Below are 20,652 nucleotides of genomic sequence, written 5' to 3' on the forward strand. Positions count from 1 at the left end.
TAGAGACTGCCCAGTGGGGGCTGCGCTCCTCGCTGCGATGGGCAGCATGGGCCAGGGCCAGCCACCAGCGCCCCAAGCACCCCCCCACCTGCTGCTGTACCATGGAAGGAGTGTGGGGGGTCCCCACACCCTTCCCCCCCTCACACCCCACAAATGCCCCACAGATACACACACACTCTGCAGTGTTGCCTGTGTTAACTGCAAGAAAGGACAGTGTGTTCCACAGCCAAACACCCACATCCCACAAATCCCACACAACCCCTCAACACACCCTATGCACCCACACATAGCCACACCCCCTCACAGACTTCCCCCACATGCCCCACCTCCCCACACACACCCCGCCATACACACCCCCTACCATGAACGCACCCCCACCACACACACACTCACACACACACTACACGAGACTAAGAATTTATTTTTGAGCTATTATACAATCACCTCTATATACACTATGCAAACACAAATTATGATAACATATTTTTATGAGAAAATCAAAATATGTTATAGTAAGTGTTTGACTTTTAGTGTATGATTTGGGGGGGTTTTGTTCTAAGATGGCAACCCACCCACCCAAAAGAAGTACTTCCAGGGGGCAAGGGGAGGGACTTCCAGTGGCAAAGGTCAGGGGCTAGGGGTGGGACTTCCAGTTTCAAGGTGGCGACTAGGGGCACCTGTGGACCTCAACAGCTCACCATACCTTGTTAAGCAGCCCTCCACTGAAATACCTGCCTGCCCCTGGTCTAGCCCTTGCACTTTACAAGCACTTTTTTAGTCTCTCACATATTAGCAGCAACAGAAAAAGGGACCAAAGCAAAGCATTCACTTACTGCCCACATGGAAAAGTGTTCCAATGTATTTTTCGTATCCACTACCATTGAAAGTACATAAGATTGCCTGACCGCCTGCTGCTCCAAGTGACACCTCATTTATAGTCCTCACGATGGTTCGTTTTGGCGTTGAGTCCAGGGACCTAGTGTTGATCATTATTTTCTCAACCTTTTGATTTTTGCCTCCAATGCAACAAAAAGTAAAATTGGATCCTTCCTGTACAACTTTGTCTTCTGGAAAGATGAGTGGTTTGTCAGCATCTGAAGTATCTAGGCCTGCAAGATACAATAGAATAAACCATTTAATTTGAAGGTTCTTTCTTTATGCAGTGAGAGAGTTTTGAACAAGTTACTCCTTGAAACAGGGAAAGCACTAAAGGCAATGTTCTCAAAATGGCACTTCAGGCACCTGCAACTCTAAATACAAACTGGGCATTCATGCCCCTGGCAGATGCGCAATGGGATCTGATGCAGAATCCCCATGAGTGCGCACACGCATGGCAGGAGGTGCAACTGTGGGATCTAACATCAGATCCAATCCACTCACATCTTATTGCTTGTGCAGGGGGAGGTTGGGTTCATGATCCTTGGCTCCCCCTGCACCAGCAAATAGCAAGCTCTGGCAGCTGAAGTCCTGTCAGCTGATGCGGCTTCCAGACACAGAGACTCACCATGCACCCCCTGGACTGGGAGCCCCATAAACTGATCTGGGTTTTCAGCTGCAGAAGCACACTCTACAGCTGGGAGCCCCAGCCTGGCCACACATGCAACTAATAGCATGATAGGAACCAGCTACTACACACATTTTGTGCAATAACTTGGTAGCGTATTCCTTGTTTTATTATGCTATTAATTGCATGAATGTGTGGCCAGGTAACAGCTTAAGATCTGATTAACTCATTAATCATGTCTTAAGTCTAACATGGGCAAGGGGCCGTAAATACATATTTACTAATTGCCTACCTATAGTCCACATGCAAATGTCCATTTGCAGAATCTCTAGTGATATTTTCCCCCATTCAGAAATGGGAATGAGATCTAAGCACTACCTAAGTCCTGTTTATACCCTTAAGATTTCAGCCTTTGCACTGGGTTGAATTTCATTCATGAGGGCCTGGGCAAGAATCCAATTTGATCAGTTTCAAGATTCCTATTAATTTTAATGAGGCATCTAATGCAGACTTTGCATGTGGTATTTTAGAAGGGAACTGAGTTGGTAGGTATGAATATTTAGTTCTGAATAGCCAGGAACTGGTGTTGTCAACTGATCCCTGCCACTGAATTCCTCATAGCTTGAATCTAATGAGACAGAGAATCTTTTTTGCACTAACCAGGAATGATTTATGAGTACAATTCCTGCCTTTAGGCAGGGAGTTAAACCATATCCTTGCGGTCTCTTACAACCCTATGATTTTATGATTAAAAAGTGACTTTGAAAGCCTTTTTGTTTGACAAACTCCATGTTCAAGGCTCTGTGCTGCTTCTGCTACGTATGACACTAACTCTGACATCTATAACCATGCAGGAACTTTGCTTATCCAAATCAGGGCAGAGAGTTCAGTGTTTAGCACATTTTTCTTCTGAAACACATTTATAGTTTTTAAAAATAATTTTAGTTCACTCAAAAACATGCTGTTCTAGTGGACAATCTGCTGTAATCTTGGAAAGTTGTTCTCTGCGGTTTTATTTCAATACACAGTTGTTCTTCTCTTCCTGTGTTATTAATAATACAGTTTGCAGGCATTCATCACAAACTTATATAAATAGTTCTCTTGCTCCTAATGTCTTGATAAACTGCAGTTGAGGTTATAAAATTGTATCAACACTCTAAAAACCCATATTTGGATCCAGTAGTTTAAATCCCCAGCTTCACACTTACCTCTTCTTCCTACCAAAGTAAATTTAAAAAGATAAAATATCTGAATTATAAATTAAAGTTACAGTTTTTTAAAATGAGATGCAAAGTTAAGGGGTGAATCCTGTTCCTCCTCAAGCTTCGTACCTCTCTACTCCAGCAACCTTACAGTAAAAAACTTCTACCACCTCAGATTTGGTGAGCCTTCCATCTCTTGACATTGCATTTCATAAATACAGTAAAAAATAATCAATTTGCACTGGAGAAATCTTGCTATAGTGTGAAATACAAACATTAGTAACTTCTGATTCTTAATCAATATGGGTTTACCTGTACATTAGTGCCTGATTAAGCAAAAATCCTAGGTGGCTGGTTTATACCCTGTATTCTTAAAACTGATGAAGCTGTAGCACAAGCAAAAATTGTTAACGTTCGGAATGACATTTCAAAAGAGTAAGCAGAATCTATGATTTTTTTGACAATGAACCTAGCCAAAAAGAACAAATCAACCTTCAGTGGAAATAATGTGACTTACAATCATGCTATATCAGCACAACTAAGGACATTATTAATATGCCACAAAGCAAGGCTAACATTATCTTCAGAAATTAATGATCCTGGAATTGTACAAGTTACCTGTATTATGGACAGGAATAAAATGCACAATTTTACTGAAATGAAAACTGAACATATTTTATATACATGATTTAGTATAATATGGATTAATAGCATCAAAATGTTCCCATAAAATAAAACATTTTATAGCACATGATCTTTGTGATGAACTAATACAGCATATAAATGATTGCTTTCCTTTAGTAGGAACCTTTACTTCAGGGGTGAGCAAAATACAGCCCATGGGTCAAATGCGGCCTGCCAGGCACTTTTGTCAGCCTGTGAAGCCCACCAAAGAATTGCACCCCAAACAGTCCTTCTACCCACAAAGGTGGAAGCAAGGCACCCATGCACAGCACACCTCCCAACGTGCCCTATTGCACTTCACTACCACTCTCGTGGGTAGAACAGCCTGACCTGGCCAGCAGCAGTTTCCAGGTGGGGCTGTCACTGCCGCAGGCTTCCCCGGCATCCTGCTTGCTCCGAGCAGCAGGTAGGGCATTGGAGGGTGCGGGGGCACAGAGTCTGCGCCCAGAGGGGTGGCGGTAGCAGGATCTCAGGTGGGCAGCGTGTGGGTGTTAGGGAAGGTGTGGGGGGGATGGCAGGAACCCCCTACACTCCCCACCATGGGGTGCAGCCATAGCAGGGAGCAGCAGCAGTAGGTGGGGGCACTCTGGGTGCTCGTGCTTGGTGCTGGTGCCTGGCTCTGACCAGCACTGCTCATTGTGGCAAGGAGCGCAGCCCCCACTGGGCTATCTCTATCAGCAGTGCTCCCCACACTGGCACAGCACAGGAGAGAAGCCCCAGGCACCGGAGCCAACTGGGGTAGGGAAGGCAGTGGCTCCAGCGCCTGGGGCTTCCCTCCCATGCTGCCCGTGTGCAGGGAATGCCAGCAATAGAGACAACCTGGCAGGACCAGTGCCAGAGCTGGGCACCAGCACCCCAAGCACCCCACCTGCTGCTGCGCCATAGGGGCAATGTGGGGAGAGGTCCCCACACTCCCCCACCCTCCCTCACACCCCACAAACACACACACCCTGTCCCCACAACCCCCACATATACACGGCCCCCAACATACCCTATGCCCCCTACACACACCCACACACCACCACACACACACATACACCCCACACTATATACACACACATAGCACCATACATGTAGTCCCCACAGCCCTCCATACACGCATACACCCTGCCACACACATCACCCCCGCACCCTACCACACACAATACCCTCACACCCCACCACACACACACACACCCTCGCACCCCTCCATAAACACACACCCCACCCACACCCCACCATACACCCACACACCACCACACCCCCATGCTTCATCATACACACACAAATCTCCCAAGCCCCACCATACACACACAACCATCCCCTGCTGCACCAAACACACCCCCACTCCACTATACACATACACACCACGCACCATCATACACACACCCCCCCACACCCTGCCATATGCACACACACACATATATACCCCACCATACCAACACACACACCACCATATACACATGCACACCCCCAACCACACCCCCCACACAATATAAAGACTAAGAATTTATTTCACCTCTATATACAGTATGCAAACACAACTTATGATAAAAATATTTTTTATAATATTAAAATATGTTATAGGTGTCTATCTTGTAGTGTATGATTTGTTTTTTTTCTGGTTCTAAGATGACAACCTCCCACACCCCCAGAAATATTTCTGGGGGGCAAGGGGAGGGACTTCTGGCGGCAAAAGTCATGGGTTAGGGATGGGACTTCCAGTCCCAAGATGGCAACAAGGGGAAGGGCAATTGTCAAGGCACGAGGCTACTCATGTTGCCCTCGAACACACACCAAACCTCATTCAACAGCCCTCCACCTGAAATAATTGTCTGCCCCTGCTTTACTTTGAAACTAAAAGTCTTTCTTGCAACCAGATTCCCAAGACCTTCATGTAAGCCAAACACTAATGCTAGAAATATGGGAAATAAATAGAAGGAACTAGAAAGAACAGACAAAGCTATGACTTAAGCAGTAACATAGAAACCCTGTGAGACTGATGGACTGAAATATTATTTGAAACATATGGATGTTGTCCTTCCTCGTCAAAAAAAACTGCATTTAAAACTGTAGCTGAGGCAGCCAATGATTGGCTCTTTGATGACTGGTAAGTCTGATTTTTGCCTAGAATATTTAAAAAAACCTTCTGTTTTAAGTGCTTGTGCTCTGCATCCAGGATGTGTTGGATCTCAAAGTCAACAGTGCCATTGTGGACCATTTTGCACCATGTCTTCTCTTTGTGGGTTTTTAGGGCATTTATACACACACCACCTTTTTGCCCTGTGACGCGCAGGAGATCTGCAGATCTGCATGTGAGCTGGTGCACACTGCGCTGCATCGCATGCAGCTGTGTAAGCGGTGAAATGTGCATCGGTGCACAGAAAATGGCAGCAGTGCGCTTTAAAACTAAAACACCTTGAGCCCTGCCCTCAAAACACCTTGAAGGTGTTTTAGTTCAAAAGCACGCCGCCACCATTTTCTCAGTGCTGATGCACATTTCACCACTTATACATACACTGTAGCTCGTGTACAAATGCCCTTAGTTGTAAGCTTTGAACACTGATGCTGGATTGATTTAAGATTGTTTTTAAGGAATCCTCCTGTCTTTTCTGTAGCCCACCATCGGAGTATCCCAGAGCAGCATTCTCCATAAAGGAGTTTCTTGGTAAGTCAGTTCTAAACATTTTAATTACACGGCCAGACTATCTTTGTTGTTCCTCTGTAACAATAGCATTTCTGTCTGGCATATTTGCTTGTTGAGTATGGTGACCATAGTTTTGCTGGGACAGTCTCGGATTTCAGAGGCCAATTAATTTTAATGAAAATTAAAATGAGCATCCCAGACATAGGGTGCAGGCATGGGGTGGGGAGGTGGAGTGGCAGGAGCTGTGAAATAGGAAGCCCTAGCAGACAGCAAAATTGCCCTAAAATAGGTTAGCTTGATTAGTGGAATGACCATTAAAAGGGGAGATGATTGTTATCACCTGTGAAGTAAAAAATAACGGGTCACTAACAGGCCATTGACTCCCTTATCTGCCTGAATAGTAATACCAGAGCTGGACCACGCTGTCCAGCCCCTGCCTCTGCCTGCAGCAGTGTTGCCTCTGCCTGCAGCAGTGTTGCTGACTTGCACGCTTGTGGGGGGCAGGGGGGAAAAGGGGAGCAACAGTGTCCAGGACTTTACACTGTTCCATAAGGTCACCCTATTACTGGGGAAGTTCAATATTCAGATTCTGTATTACCATCCGAGGTGATTTCTCACACAATCTTGATGGGAATGCTCTACAGTAGGTTGTCATCAGGCAGATAGTAAAGCGGTCAGAATTCTACCTCATAGACACCTCATTCTGCTCTGTTCTAGTTGGGGAGTTTTTTGAGTTTTTTGCAATAGAAGACTTATTTCTCCATCGTTAAAAAAAAACCAAGCAAAAGCTAAGAGCTGGCAATTTCTGAGAGGTATCTGGAGTCTAAAAAGGCTGAGAACCATGCTTTTACATTGTTTTACTGAAAATGGATTGGAGATATTTCTACCTTCCATCAATCTTGGCATGACCCCATCATGTAATTGTGTAAGTATTACAGTGATTTTGTTGGGCCAAACCATCTAGATAGAAGCTTCCACAGGCCTTCTCTTCTGGCAATATCTACTGCTACTTGCTGAATTTCTCTAATATTTCCCATGCAGCAACAACTCCAAGGGAAGATGAAGCCTGTTTCAGACTCCCTAAACTGACTTTTGTCTGCAAAACAAGTTTCATTGAGTGCTGCATTGTGGATTCTGCACCTGTCTAATTCTTTGCCAGTCAGTGCAGTTCTGGCAGATGGGAAATATCCCTGTCCACAGATCTCTCTGTGTTCCACATTGCAGTGCTCTGACAGACACAATTCATTATTTTAACTGCTATACAGGGACAACTCTGCTGCAAGTGTGAAGCAGAAATGTTTAGGGCACTTTTTCCAGACCTGTCCTCAGACTAAGGAGGTATGCCTGTGGTCCTAAAAAGGACTACTCAGTCATCCTGAACTCCATCACTTATTTGTTGCACCAATTCATTATGCAATGATCTCCCCATCTGTAGGATTGCAGTTACAGTTCACAGTTTGTCCACACCTGCTGTGCAGCTACTTCCTCACAACTTTAGAAGAATATTGAGGATGTATGGTGAAATGAAACAAAATGCATTTGGGTGTGAAATGGATTTGTGCTGACTTGGCCACATCTTCTTGGTATCTTTCATCAAGGTCCAGCAGCAAAACAGAGTCAAGACAAGTGGAGATGAAGTTGGCTGCAGTGGATAACCTTCACCCCTACCAATGACCTAAGTGGTCTACTGAGCTCTGCTAGAATGACTTCTTGCCACAGAAACTGACTTATCTGTTCACTCTGTCTAATCCATCACGATAGACTATGTGCATTAGGAAAGGAGATGGGTGTTCCACCATATTCCAGGTTACCTGCTATCTCAATGATTCTCAATCAGGATGCCTTGATCTCCTTTCAGTGATGCTGCAGGGTGCCACACAATGCTAGTACTCTTAGGTGTGTAAACGAGATTAATAAAATAAATCCAGAGATTTCAAATAGGAATCTATAGTTTTAAAACCATTCTTATCTGCTGTGATCTTTCTAAATTCTTTGCAATAGAAGAATTTCTGTAGTATTTTTTGTAGTCAAAAAAGGAGTGAAGCAAAGAGTTGGCATTTTCCATGGGGTGTCTTGAGTCTAAAAAGATTGAGAACCATGGCTCTATCTGATTTGGACTGAAAACCAACAGTTGTTCGGGATGGAACAATCACTACGCACAAATAATTGCATGTAGTCATAGGTAAGAGTTTGAGTGTTAACAACAGAAATTAATTATGGGAGTTTATCTACAGGATGTGGCTGACTCCTGCACTCACATGCTAGTCTTATTGCTCCAACAACTGTTCTAAGAAAATTATAGTTTGTTCAAATAGGCCAAGCAGGGAAAAAGGAAGGACATGCATTGTATATCAAAAACATTTATTCCACCAGGTTGGATGTCATGCTCTGTTTGCACAATGTAAAAGAGTGGTTCTCAGCCTTTTTAGACTCCAGATACCTCACAGAAATTGCCAGATCTTAGCTTTTGCTGGGGGGGTTTTTATGGATAGAGAGCTGGACCCAGTGCATCAGGTCAGACCCATTATGTGGCCCTGGCCACAACATGCTGCATGGCCTTGGACATGGCATGCCAAATCAGATGGGCATGCAGGGTCAGTCCAGAGCTGGAACTGGCCCAACTCTGCCAAAAGAAAGGGAGGCTTTACAGGGCTGGTGCCTGGAGCTGAGCTGCAACCGCCATTGTCTGCCTCTCTCCAGGTCCCACACCCCAACAGTTGAAGAAAAGGCAGAAGACAGAGAAACCTGGAGCCCCAGACTATAAGTGAGTGGTTCTTCTGGACAGATAGTAAACAGAGTAAAAATTCCTTTAAAATGTGACTCCGGTTATTGATGTCATAATTCTGTTGTCCTAAATGACGTGCATAAAGTTTGCAAGACTAAGCCCCCTATGGGGGAATTCCATATCCAGATCTGTTTTCCATTTCAGTTCTATGAGATCAATAGTTCATCTGATGGTGATGAACAGGGATCCGGGTTTTCCATTTGCTGAGGAAAAATGCAGATTTTCTCTTTTAAAGGAGAAAACTGTAGGAAACCATGGGTTTCCCCTTCCAGGCTAGCAGCCTTCCAGCCTGCAAGGGTCTGCTTGGAGCTGTGGGAGCAGGGAGAGGGCGATTGGAGGCAGGGGGCACCACATGCATGTGCATGCTCACACGCTCGTGGCCAACATACAGCCAGGTAGTGTGGTGGGAGTAGCCCTGGCAGCTGGATACAGGTAAGTCTATTGTGGGGGGGCACATGGGGTTGGAGAGCCAGGGCTTGGGGACTGTCTGAGGGGCTGTGAGGGTGGGGTATGAATGTGTGTGTGTACATGGAAGGCATGGGTAGGGGCATAAGGCAGGTGACGGGCAGCACTGGGGGAAGGAGTCTAGGTGCTAGGGCTGCAATGGGGCAGGAGGGTTGAGGCAGCACTTGGTGCTGCTGGTAAGCCCAGCTTTGCAGCAGTGGAAAGGGGGGTGGGGGGGCCTTTGGAGGTGGCAAGGAGCTTCATGGCACAGACAGTGGCTGGGGCACCATACATTGCTCTGTGCTGCTGGCTGGGGTTGGGGTTGGGGTTGGGGCTGGGGCTGGGGCACGGAAAGGGAGCACAACTCTGGTTGGGCCATGCTGTAGGCAGCTAGAGGATGCCAAGGGGATCCAGGCGCTCTAGCAGGGCTGGGGGGAAAAGGGGCTGTGGGTCAGGAGTGAGTGGCAATGGCAGAGCTGGGGGGCCTGTCGCTTGGGAGTGAGAGGCAATGGCATGGGCAGGAATAGGGCACCAGCATATCAGGGCTGCTCAGCACCACAAAGCAGTGGGAGAAACAGCAGCATCTGGACCTGCGTCCTGGTGAGCAAAAGGGGCAGAGGGAGCTCTGATTTTCCATGGTAAAAAAAACCAAAATGAAACACCAAAATATATAGATATTTAAAATGTATTTTATTATAAAGACTGAGGCACTGGTAGTCATCCAAACCGCTTTAAAATTGTAAATATATCAGTAAAACATGGTGTTCAACTGATAGCTATATATGTAGCGGTGTTTCATTTTAATCATGGAAAACCGTGGATTTGGGGGTTTTTAAACAGAAAACCAGGATCTCTGACAATAAACTATTGTGAAAGGATCTGTATTAGTAAGTAGGCATTCTTCTCTTTTATACTTTGCAATTGTACAGCAGCTTTCATCTTTGTACCTTAAAGCACTATATAAAATATATCCAGTCCCAACAAACTCCAATAAGGCAGGCAAGCTTTAATTTATCCACTTTACAACTGGCTAAAGCAAGGTATAAGAAGAAACAACCTGCCCAAAGCCAAGTAGCATATCAGTGACAGAGCCAGAAAAAGAAGTCCAGAGCAGATTCCTAGGATTCCCTGTTCTAACCAATAAGCTATCTGTCCTCTGCACTTTGATATAGTAATATTATGTCTATTGTTTTTAATTCACAGCCTACACTTTTATAAGGAGATGATACTATATTTGAAAGTTCTATAATTTTCCTTAGGGATTACATAAAAATGTTCAGCAAGTCTCAGTGGTATGTTCCAAAATATGCTATTGATATTGTATAGCTTTTCCAGATACTGACTCCATTGTTTATGGCTTTCCATTAGCAAATTTAAACACAGCATTAAATTAGTAAATCTTCTGAAGTACGGCTTTGCTTACCCAGTACAGTCTCCCACGAACTCCAGGGACTCCAGACTTCAGCAACCTTGCTCCTGATTCTGACCGAGTGAGATGCACATTCCAAAGGTAACTCTGAATCCCAGCTCCAAAACAGAGGTTTAGTTAATTTACTGAGGGTTGTGTTGTAATACTCCTAGAAACAAACAGTTAAGTAGGTTACTAAAGTAGCTCTTAAAACGCACGGTTGCACATGTGATCCTTGCCTGATAACCTGAGGGTTTATGGATTTCTGGTTCTATACTGCCACTTCATGGTTTTCTAGGTGTACTTTTTGTGGGGTTGGAGGTATGGTTTTATGTTCCACTGTACTTTTCAGAAAGTAAATAAGATGATATTACTACTACAGTATGGATGTTGTAATAAAATAATCAAAAACATATTCACATTTTCTTAGTTCTTTTGGAAAGCTAGAAGGAAAAGATGTCCTAAAATAAACAATAGAAAAGGAAATGATGAACACAAAGAGCTCCATATTTAGGAATCATTTGCAAGTTGTTAGCTGAGGCTGTACAAAAGGGAAAGACAATAAACAATGATAAAAAAAATACAGAAGTGCCAGATTGTGGCTGATCTCCATTTGGCAGCAGGTCCCAAGCACAGAGCCTTGTTCCTGCCTGTTAGGCCTGTGAGAAACACCATTGTTTCATTTCAATGTCCGTTTCACCATTTCGAAGGGACAGTGTTTCGTTTTGTCATTTTGTTTCATTTCAAAGCACTGTTCTGTTTCGTTTTGTCGAAACTGTTTCACTGTTTCGACGCATTTTGACATTTCGCCCATAGGCTATAACAGGGAATCATGAAAATACTTAAAGCTTTCTCATTTCTTGCCTGATTTAGATGAAAATTGCAGGGATGGTAGCCCATTCTATGGGCATGAAGCCTGCCAAGTTTCAGAGACAGGTGTAGAGGTTTCTTGGAAACTGCACTACAAACTGTTCAAAGGAAAACTCGTGACGCTGGCAGCAGCAGCATCCTGTCATCCAGCGCACAGATTGGGGACCTGCATCCCCAAGACGGCTGCAGGGCTGTGCTGGACTCCTCCTGAGGATGCGTGCCCCTGAATCTGCACAGGAGGCTGCTGCTGCCGCCTGGAACCAACACTGGACGCAGCCTGCACCCAGCACCGGAGAAGACTGATGCTGCCACTGACCCCAGGCAGCAGCAGCAGCCTCCTCTCGTCCCGGAGGGCTGTGGGGCTGTGCCGGACTCCTCCCAGGGGTGCAGGTCCCCAGATCTGTACCAGATGACAGGAGGCTGCCACTGCCACCTGGAACCAGCACTGGGCACGGGTTGGTCCCAGGCAGCAGCGGCAGCTTCCTGTCATCCTCGGCTTCCTTGACAATGACCCGCACATCACGACAAGAGACATGCTCAGTTGGGATGGGCTTCACCTGTCCCCCAAAGGTAAGCGTGTGTTCTCTTCTAGGTTGGTGGATCTCCTCTGGTGGGCTTTAACCTAGGCTCGTCAGGGGGAGGGGAAGATGAGGGCGGAGGAAGCCATGGACCACCAAACCATGTGGCACCCACAAGGACAGTCCAGCCTGAAGAAGGAGAACATCGGGAACCTGCAATCCATGGGGCAACCAGCAGTACGCCACAGGTAAGCAAAAGCAGGTAAGCAATAAGGGGCCCTTTGGGCATCAGAGCCGGGGGGCAACAAAGACACCAGTCACAGGGCTCAAGTGCCTATACACTAATGCTAGGAGCATGGGGAGCAAGCAGGGTGAACTAGCACTCCTGCTTGCTGAAAACACCTACGATTTAGTAGGGCTAACAGAAACCTGGTGGGATTCTTCCCACAACTGGGCGGTACACATTGAGGGTTACAAGCTGTACAGAAAGGATAGAGTGCAGAAGAGAGGGGGAGGGGTGGCGCTCTATGTCAATGAGCGATATACATTGACCCTTATCAAAATGGAATCGGAGGAGGAGAAAGTAAAAGGATTGTGGGTTAGGTTACATGGAGGTCAAGGAGAAAGGGATTTGGTGGTAGGGGTCTGCTACAGACCCCCACACCAAGGGGAAGAACTAGATTTGGGGCTCCTGAGGCAGCTCTCGGAGACCATAAAAACTAGGGAGGCAGTAGTCATGGGGGACCTAAACTACCCAGACATCTGCTGGGAGACACAGACAGCAAAGTCCCACCATTCATGCAGGTTCCTATCCTGTGTACAGGACCTCCACCTGACACAGGAGGTACATGGTCCCACTAGGGGGAATGCCATACTGGACCTGGTATTGGCAACGGGGGATGACATGGTAGGAGACCTACAGATCAGTGGTCACCTGTGGGACAGTGATCACCAAATAATAGAATTCAACATAAGACGTTGAGTGGGGAAGGTAACTAGTAGGGTGAAAGTGCTAGACTTTAGGAAAGCTGATTTCAATGAACTCAGGCGTTTAGTTAAGGATGCACTGCAGAGTAGGAGTTTTGAAGAGATGGGAGCCCAGGAAGGGTGGCTGTGCCTAAAGGAAATGATCCTTCGGGCACAGAGGGAGACGATCCCGATGCGGGGAAAAAGGGAGAAAGGGGCCAAGAGGCTTCCTTGGCTGACCAGAGAAATCCAGAGCAGCCTACAGGCAAAAAGGGGGGCATATAAAAAGCGGAAACAGGGAGAGATTACTAAAGAGGAGTATACCTCCTCTGCTCGTGCTCGTAGGGAGGCAGTTAGACAGGCCAAAGCTACCATGGAGCTGAGGAGGCATCCCAAGTTAAGGATAACAAAAAATTGTTTTTTAGATATATAGGGAGTAAAAGGAAGGCCCAGAGTAGAATAGGACCTCTACTAAATGGACATAAGCAATTGGTAACGGACAGGGGGGACAAGGCTGAACTCCTCAATGAGTTCTTTGCCTCAGTGTTCCTAAGCGAGGGGCAAGACAAGGCTCTCACTGGGATTGTAGAGAGGCAGCAGCAAGGTGCCAGACTGCCATGCGTAGACCCTGAGATGGTGCAGAGGCACTTGGGGGAACTGGATGCGTTTAAGTCAGCAGGCCCGGATAAGCTCCATCCGAGGGTACTGAAGGCACTGGCTGACGTCACTGCGCAGCCACTGGCGGGAATATCTGAACACTCATGGCACACAGGCCAGGTCCCGGAGGACTGGAAAAAGGCCAATGTGGTCACCATTTTCAAGAAGGGGAGGAAGGAGGACCCAGGCAACTATAGACCAGTCAGTCTCACCTCCATCCTTGGCAAAGTCTTTGAAAAAATTATCAAGGCTCACATTTGTGAGAGCCCGGCAGGAAAAATTATGCTGAGGGGAAACTAGCACGGGTTCGTAGCAGGTATATCATGCCTAACTAATCTAGTCTCTTTTTATGACCAGGTTACAAAACACCTGGACGCAGGAGTAGGGGTTGACGTCATTTACTTAGACTTCAGGAAGGCCTTCAATACGGTATCCCACACCATACTGGTGAACAAGTTAAGAGGCTGTGACTTGGATGACTACACGGTCTGGTGAGTGGCGAATTGGCTAGAGGGTCGCACCCAGAGAGTCGTAGTGGATGGGTCGTTATCGACCTGGAAGGGTGTGGGCAATGGGGTCCCGCAGGGCTCGGTCCTTGGACCAATACTCTTCAATGTCTTCATCAGCAACTTGGACGAGGGAGTGAAGTGTACTCTGTCCAAGTTTGCGGATGACACAAAACTGTGGGGAGAAGTAGACACGCTGGAGGGCAGGGAACAACTACAAGCAGACCTGGACAGGTTGGACATATGGGCAGAAAACAACAGAATGCAATTCAACAAGGAGAAATGCAAAGTGCTGCACCTAGGGAGGAAAAATGTCCAGCATACCTACTGCCTAGGAAATGACCTGCTGGGTGGCACAGAAACAGAAAGGGATCTTGGAGTCCTAGTGGACTCCAAGATGAACATGAGTCGGCAGCGTGATGAAGCCATCAGAAAAGCCAATGGCACTTTATCGTGCATCAGCAGATGCATGACGAATAGGTCCAAGGAGGTGATACTTCCCCTCTATCGGGCGCTGGTCACACCTCAGTTGGAGTACTGCGTGCAGTTTTGGGCACCGCACTTCAAGAGGGATGCGGATAACCTGGAGAGGGTCCAGAGAAGGGCCACTCGTATGGTTAAGGGCTTGCAGGCCAAGCCCTATGTGGAGAGACTAGGGCACCTGGACTTCTTCAGCCTCCGCAAGAGAAGGTTGAGAGGCAACCTTGTGGCTGCCTATAAGTTCATCACGGGGGCACAGAAGGGAATTGGTGAGGCTTTACTCACCAAGACGCCCCTGGGGGTTACTAGAAATAATGACCATAAGCTAGCAGAGAGCAGATTTAGACTGGACATTAGGAAGAACTTCTTCACAGTTAAGGTGGCCAAAGTCTGGAATGGGCTCCCAAGGGAGGTGGTGCTCTCCCCTACCCTGGGGGTCTTCAAGAGGAGGTTAGATGAGCATCTAGCTGGGGTCATCTAAACCCAGCACTCTTTCCTGCCTATGCAGGGGGTCAGACTCAATGATCTATTGAGGTCCCTTCCGACCCCTAACATCTATGAATCTATGAATCTGGCACGCAACCCTGGCTCTCCCCACTTCGCACTGCTGGGCTGAGCTCCATGGGCCTAAAGAGCTGCTAAGAGCACAGCCTGGCAGTGGGAGGCAGGGAGAGCCACAGCTGCACTCTGCCTCTTGCCACTGGACTGAGCCCCATGGGGCTGCGGAGCTGCTCAGAGCGCAGCCTTGGCTCTCCCCTGCCTCCCACCACTGGGCTGCTTCGAAACTCAAAACTTTTCAAAACTTTCGAAACATTTAGAGTGCCCTCGTTTCATTTTGCAGCTGTTTTCAAACTTTTTGTTTTGTTTCAATTTCGCTGTTTCGAGCTCAAAACGTATAGAAACAGTTTCAAAACAAAACACTCAGTGAAGTTTTGCACAGCCCTACTGCCTGTGTCCCCTGTGAGTGGGGATACATTCTGGCCAAAGTCCCATGTCAGTGAAACCCAGACTAACTGGGAAGCTCTGTCTAGCCATACAGATGTTGCTGAAGGAGTGTATCCGTGCAGTACGTTTCTCCGGCACAATGCAATTCCATGCAACTGCAGCATAGAAGTGCCTCCAAACCCAGCAAGAACCAGGAAAGAAGAGCACAAACCATTTCAGGTAATTTCCTTGTATTAAATGTATCCTTCTGCTTAGAAAAAAAAAAAGACAATACAAAATAAAATAAAAGACAGTTGCAAGCTCTCTGTACTAGCTTATGTACTATGTATAATGGGCATAGTACATAATGACCTCTTGTATTCATCTCTATTAAATTCAGTGGCAATTTGACTTGAGACTTAAATGCAGTAACTAAGTTTACACAAGTGTAATGACTGTTACATTTTAAATAAAGATAGCACAAATGGATATTTACTGGACACTAAAACATTAGAATTATTATTGGTAGACTTACTGGACTTCAAGTCTGTTTCCAGATAATGCATTAGCATTATCTTAATTAAGGCTATTTATTTTCTTGGCATTAATCACTTACTTTTTCAAGATGCACATAAGGCAAAACTCATTCTGGGGAAAACATGAAAGGAACCAAAAATCGGTAAACTTTTGCTGCACAGTACGGGATCAGAGTTGTGGGATTTTATTTGCAAGGGAAAATGTTGTTGTATAAGAACATTAATGAAAGACTACAGCTATTGGTCTTGAAAGGGACAAATGCTAATCTGTGAACCATGCCCAGCTTGGGAGCTCTGGCAAGCATTTGGCCTTGTTGAGACTCAATGGGCAAAGTCCTACCCCTACTGAAGTTGATGGGAGCTGGCAGCAGCATGAGCAGCAATGGCATGAGCACTGGTGGCTGCCTGAGCTGCTGTTGGTACTTTCCAACAGGGCCCAGGATTTTGCCAGCAGGACAAGCAACAGTTGAGTTAACCTACCCAACTCCCGGTGTAGGTTCATGGAGTCACGGGCATTAATCCCCTTTGCTGAAATCCCAGCCATTCTAGAAGTCTGTATACCAGATGGCATGGCTCTGGGGGCTGGATCAAACATACATGCCATATGTTTGACATCTTTGTAGTGTGGGGGGGAGGGGGGATTTTCAGTGATCAGCATTGTTCAGACTCTGCTCCTGTTGACTTACTCACATCTTAATCAGTCAGAAGAGAGTCAGGTCAAAAATGAATATACTAAAAATTACAGCCTAAATATCCATTTTTCAATCCAGAGCCTAAATACAGTGGTTTTCTTGAGTATTCCAGTGGGCATACAGTTCAATTAATCATAATTTTCTAGGTTTTGATATCTGTATTTAAAATTCTCCCATATTTCAATCAGCAAATGTTTTTAAAAACCATGATATCCCTAAAGAGTTCAGGTTTCATATATATTATTTTTGCTAAAACATTTCTGGAGCACATTTCTTTCATGCCACTTTACTTGGTGATTTATCTGCTGATTTGGAGCAAACGCTTGACAGCAATATCAAACTATTTTTTTAAATGATATATATCTCATGCATGTCAGTTTTCAGGAGGACAGTAAAAGACCACACATGCTAAAAAACTACATAATTCCTTGGATTCTGGTAGCACATCACATGCAGCCATGGTATCTACTGCTATGGAATATACTTGTTCCTTCCCCAATGTTGAAAGCATGGCAGGGAAGAGACAGCTACAGTCAGGTGACTAGAAGAAAATAGAAATAAAATGCACAATCAAGTTACACTTGATGGCTTAGCTATGCTTATGAAGAAAACCTTGTTTCCCATTCCTGTCTCTTGAAGATGCTATGACAAATATCACACTTTTAGGGAAATTATATTTTGTCTTTTTCAGCCAGGAGGTTAGTGACTGTGATAAGAGCCAGTAACCTGGGGGTCTAGAGCAAAGAATAATGATGGCTGCGGCAATGTACAATCACACACTGGGGAGAAACCTTAATAACTGCTTTAGACCTCAGTCTATCAAGATACTTCAATAAATATTAGTTTTCACAGAAACTCAGTACAACTTTTCTATGTTAATCAGATGCTGGCAGAGAGTAAAATACGTAAGTGTTTCTAGTGCAGCCTTGGAAATACATGTCATATAGGACAAGCTTTATGAAAAAGCTATATGTAAACGTATATGAAGACATTTGAAGGATTTCTGCTTGGGGAGATACTTACAATCCAAACAACATTCTTTTCTTCTGTTTGACTGACTTGAATTTCAAATACCATCTCTTGTTCAGACTCATGTGCTGAGTCACTAACATCCCATTCTACCAGCAAACGTTGCAAAGTCGAATTCTTGGAAACATTAAGGAACGTCACTGGAAATACACGGGATTCTAGAAGGATGGAGAGGGATCAAAATCATTAAAGTTCATACCTCTTGAAATTCATCAAATCTGCTTCAGTTACAGCAGATTAGAATACTGGGGGTCACTACAGAAATGACCCAACGCCATCTTCATCATAACCAGCAAATTAGGCAGCGGAGTGGGTACCAACACCTATTGCATTTTGCTTCCAGCTATGAAGCGCTCTCTCTCTCAGAAAAAAGTCCTCTGATAATCCCATAACTTGACTAGAAGCTGTTATGTTTTCTTGTCCCAAGGAGAAGAGAGAATGATAAATTTACTGGAGATAGACAAAGGTGCCCTTGCTCTAAGAAATTGGGTGCTAAAGGCAAGAGTAAGGGAAAATTAAGGATGAGAGTTTAGGCACTGATTCAGCTGAGATTCTTCTCTAGACCAGCCGTGTTCAATCTACAACCCACAAGCTAGATGTGGCTCTTGCATGATTTCTGCCAGAGCTCTTGCTGCACAATAAACTCTCTGAGCTCACTGGCATATCAGGGCAGGCTCTGTCTTGAGTCTGAGCCAAACCTGATGAGCTCTGAGAGCTCACTGTGCATGCAGAGCTCTGGCAATGCTTTTCTACATTGCCCTTGGTCCATTTATCCTTGTAAGGTTTGACCCATTTGTAAAAAAGATTGAGCAACTCTGCCTTAGACCAATTCTAATGGGACATCACAGCTGCCTATCAAAAGAGGGAAAGTTTCTGTACTTCCTCATAGCTAACCATTCTGAAGTAATCCTTTCTTCTTGCAAATGTGTGACTCAAGTAGAAGGCACGGCAAGATTGAGCAACATAAAAACAAAAGGATTTGTTTGAGCCAAGGTCTATTAAACAGTCACTGGTACTATTTTAATTAAAAATTTAAGCAGGCCTGGTTGCAAGTTGTAATATTCTAGGGAAGATTTAGGCTGGCTTTCCTTCAGAATCAGAAACAGATTCTGGTACAAACAAGATTGTCATGAGAAAAGATAGCTATAGCTGTGATTACACCACACAGAAATACCACCCATTCAATGCCTCCCATACTAAATGTGAGAGCGTAAGTGAAATGCAAAAGTAACACATTCTGCTTTAGCCATAGCAGCCACGTAGCCCTTGCCAAGAGCCCGGACTCCGTTGGTTATTTTGGACCTGTACAAATGTGAATAATGGCTTTATGCTGCCAAGAAACAAAATCTGTTGTAATGGTTTCAAATTTACTAGAGAATAAGCTAGTGCGAAGTGTAAGAATGAATTTTACTGACTTAAAGAAGGAGCAGCAATTTTCAGATCTTACTGGAATTGAAATAAGCATTTTTGTTAGCTTTGTTGCCAAGGATGGTATGGCAGGGAGCCAAAAAGAACTGTAAAATTAAACTACTGGATCAAAGCTCTTCTTAAGATACAGTGAAAAACATGAAAAGACAGCATCTTATCTCCCTGCCTTTACAACACAGCAAGAGGTTGCTTTCTACAGGCTGTAAAGAGCAAAACAACAGGAGAAACATCTGATAACAGCAGCTACTTTTTGAGAGAAACTTGATATGTGACTGGTGCCCCTGAGAGTATTTCACTAGCGCAGCTGGAAATACTTTGAGATCCCACTGCACGTGCATAAAAAAGGATGGTTTCTATTTTCTTTCCACTGTGAATTAGCCATAGACTTGTGCATAGATACCTGTTTGGAGCTGTTTTAAAAGGGCAGCAGCTGTTACATTGTAATTGTTATATGCAGATGTGGAAGGGCCCCCCAATATTAATATAAATGTAGCAGAACTGCTCTAACTGTAACAGGGCTTCCTACAGCATTAAAGTTGAAGTGGTTTTGCTACATTTGTATCATCCCAGCCCCTCCATGCAACAGCTGCTGTCTTTTTTAAACATGCCCATTTTGAAACAGCTTGGGAAGGAAGTGTGTCCATACCCTCATCCTTCCTTTTGAAGATAGTTTCAAGAGAGGTCAAATAACTGGAGCTCTGTTAACCTAAGAGCCATGAACTCTGCTCATAAACAGACTTTTTTTTCTCAAACTAAATGGGAAGCATAGCAGATGGAGGTGACAGATTAACAGTATTCCCTAAGGAAGTATACTTGCACTGTTTTTATATAATATCTATATGAATAACCAACCAATTGATTTGGAAACAAAACGTTTCATCTATGCAGACGAACTGGGCATAACAGCCCAAAACACCAGCTTTGACCAGGCTGGAAAATCCCTAAGTGAGGTATTAACTGGCCTAACCTCATACTGCATCAAAAATTGGTTACAAGTTTCCCTCAATTTATGCGGGTTCTGTATATGTGAATTTGCTCTTATGCAATGAAAATTTTTAAACCCATAATTCATTATATGCCAGGTAAATTCGTTCTGATGCAATCGACATAGGTGCCCCCCTCACCCCCCCCCCCAAGCAGGTAAGTCTGTGGGGGTAGAGGAAAGAGCCCTGGGGCCAGGGCGCCACTCACCTCAGCTCCTGGCAGCAGCCCTGGGAGTGGCCATTGCTAGTCACCTGCACCGTGCTCAGACTGTCCCCCCACGCCTGGGATGCCACTGCCATGCTGGGCCCCACTCACCCCAGCTCCTAGGCTGTGCACCTGGGCCCCACTCACCCCAGCTCCTAGGCTGTGCCATGCTGTGGTGCAGGCAACTGGTGTCAGCTGCTCCTGG

At 45.3% G+C, this 20,652-nt stretch overlaps 1 protein-coding gene across 3 annotated transcripts in view; it reads right to left on the bottom strand.

The window, feature by feature from the left end:
- Positions 1-20,652, bottom strand: part of OSMR (oncostatin M receptor) — a 67,389-nt gene that overhangs the window by 24,142 nt on the left and 22,595 nt on the right. For all 3 annotated transcript variants that reach the window (XM_059725212.1, XM_059725213.1, XM_059725211.1), the window contains 3 exons: positions 17,826-17,989; positions 10,669-10,822; positions 834-1,109 (listed from right to left, as the gene is read on the bottom strand). In XM_059725212.1, the coding sequence (XP_059581195.1) occupies positions 834-1,109; positions 10,669-10,822; positions 17,826-17,989 (594 nt within the window). The remainder of the gene's footprint in view (positions 1-833; positions 1,110-10,668; positions 10,823-17,825; positions 17,990-20,652) is intronic.

The sequence above is a fragment of the Alligator mississippiensis genome, chromosome 3, assembly GCF_030867095.1.
Source record: "Alligator mississippiensis isolate rAllMis1 chromosome 3, rAllMis1, whole genome shotgun sequence".
In the NCBI taxonomy this organism is placed as follows: Eukaryota; Metazoa; Chordata; order Crocodylia; family Alligatoridae; genus Alligator; species Alligator mississippiensis.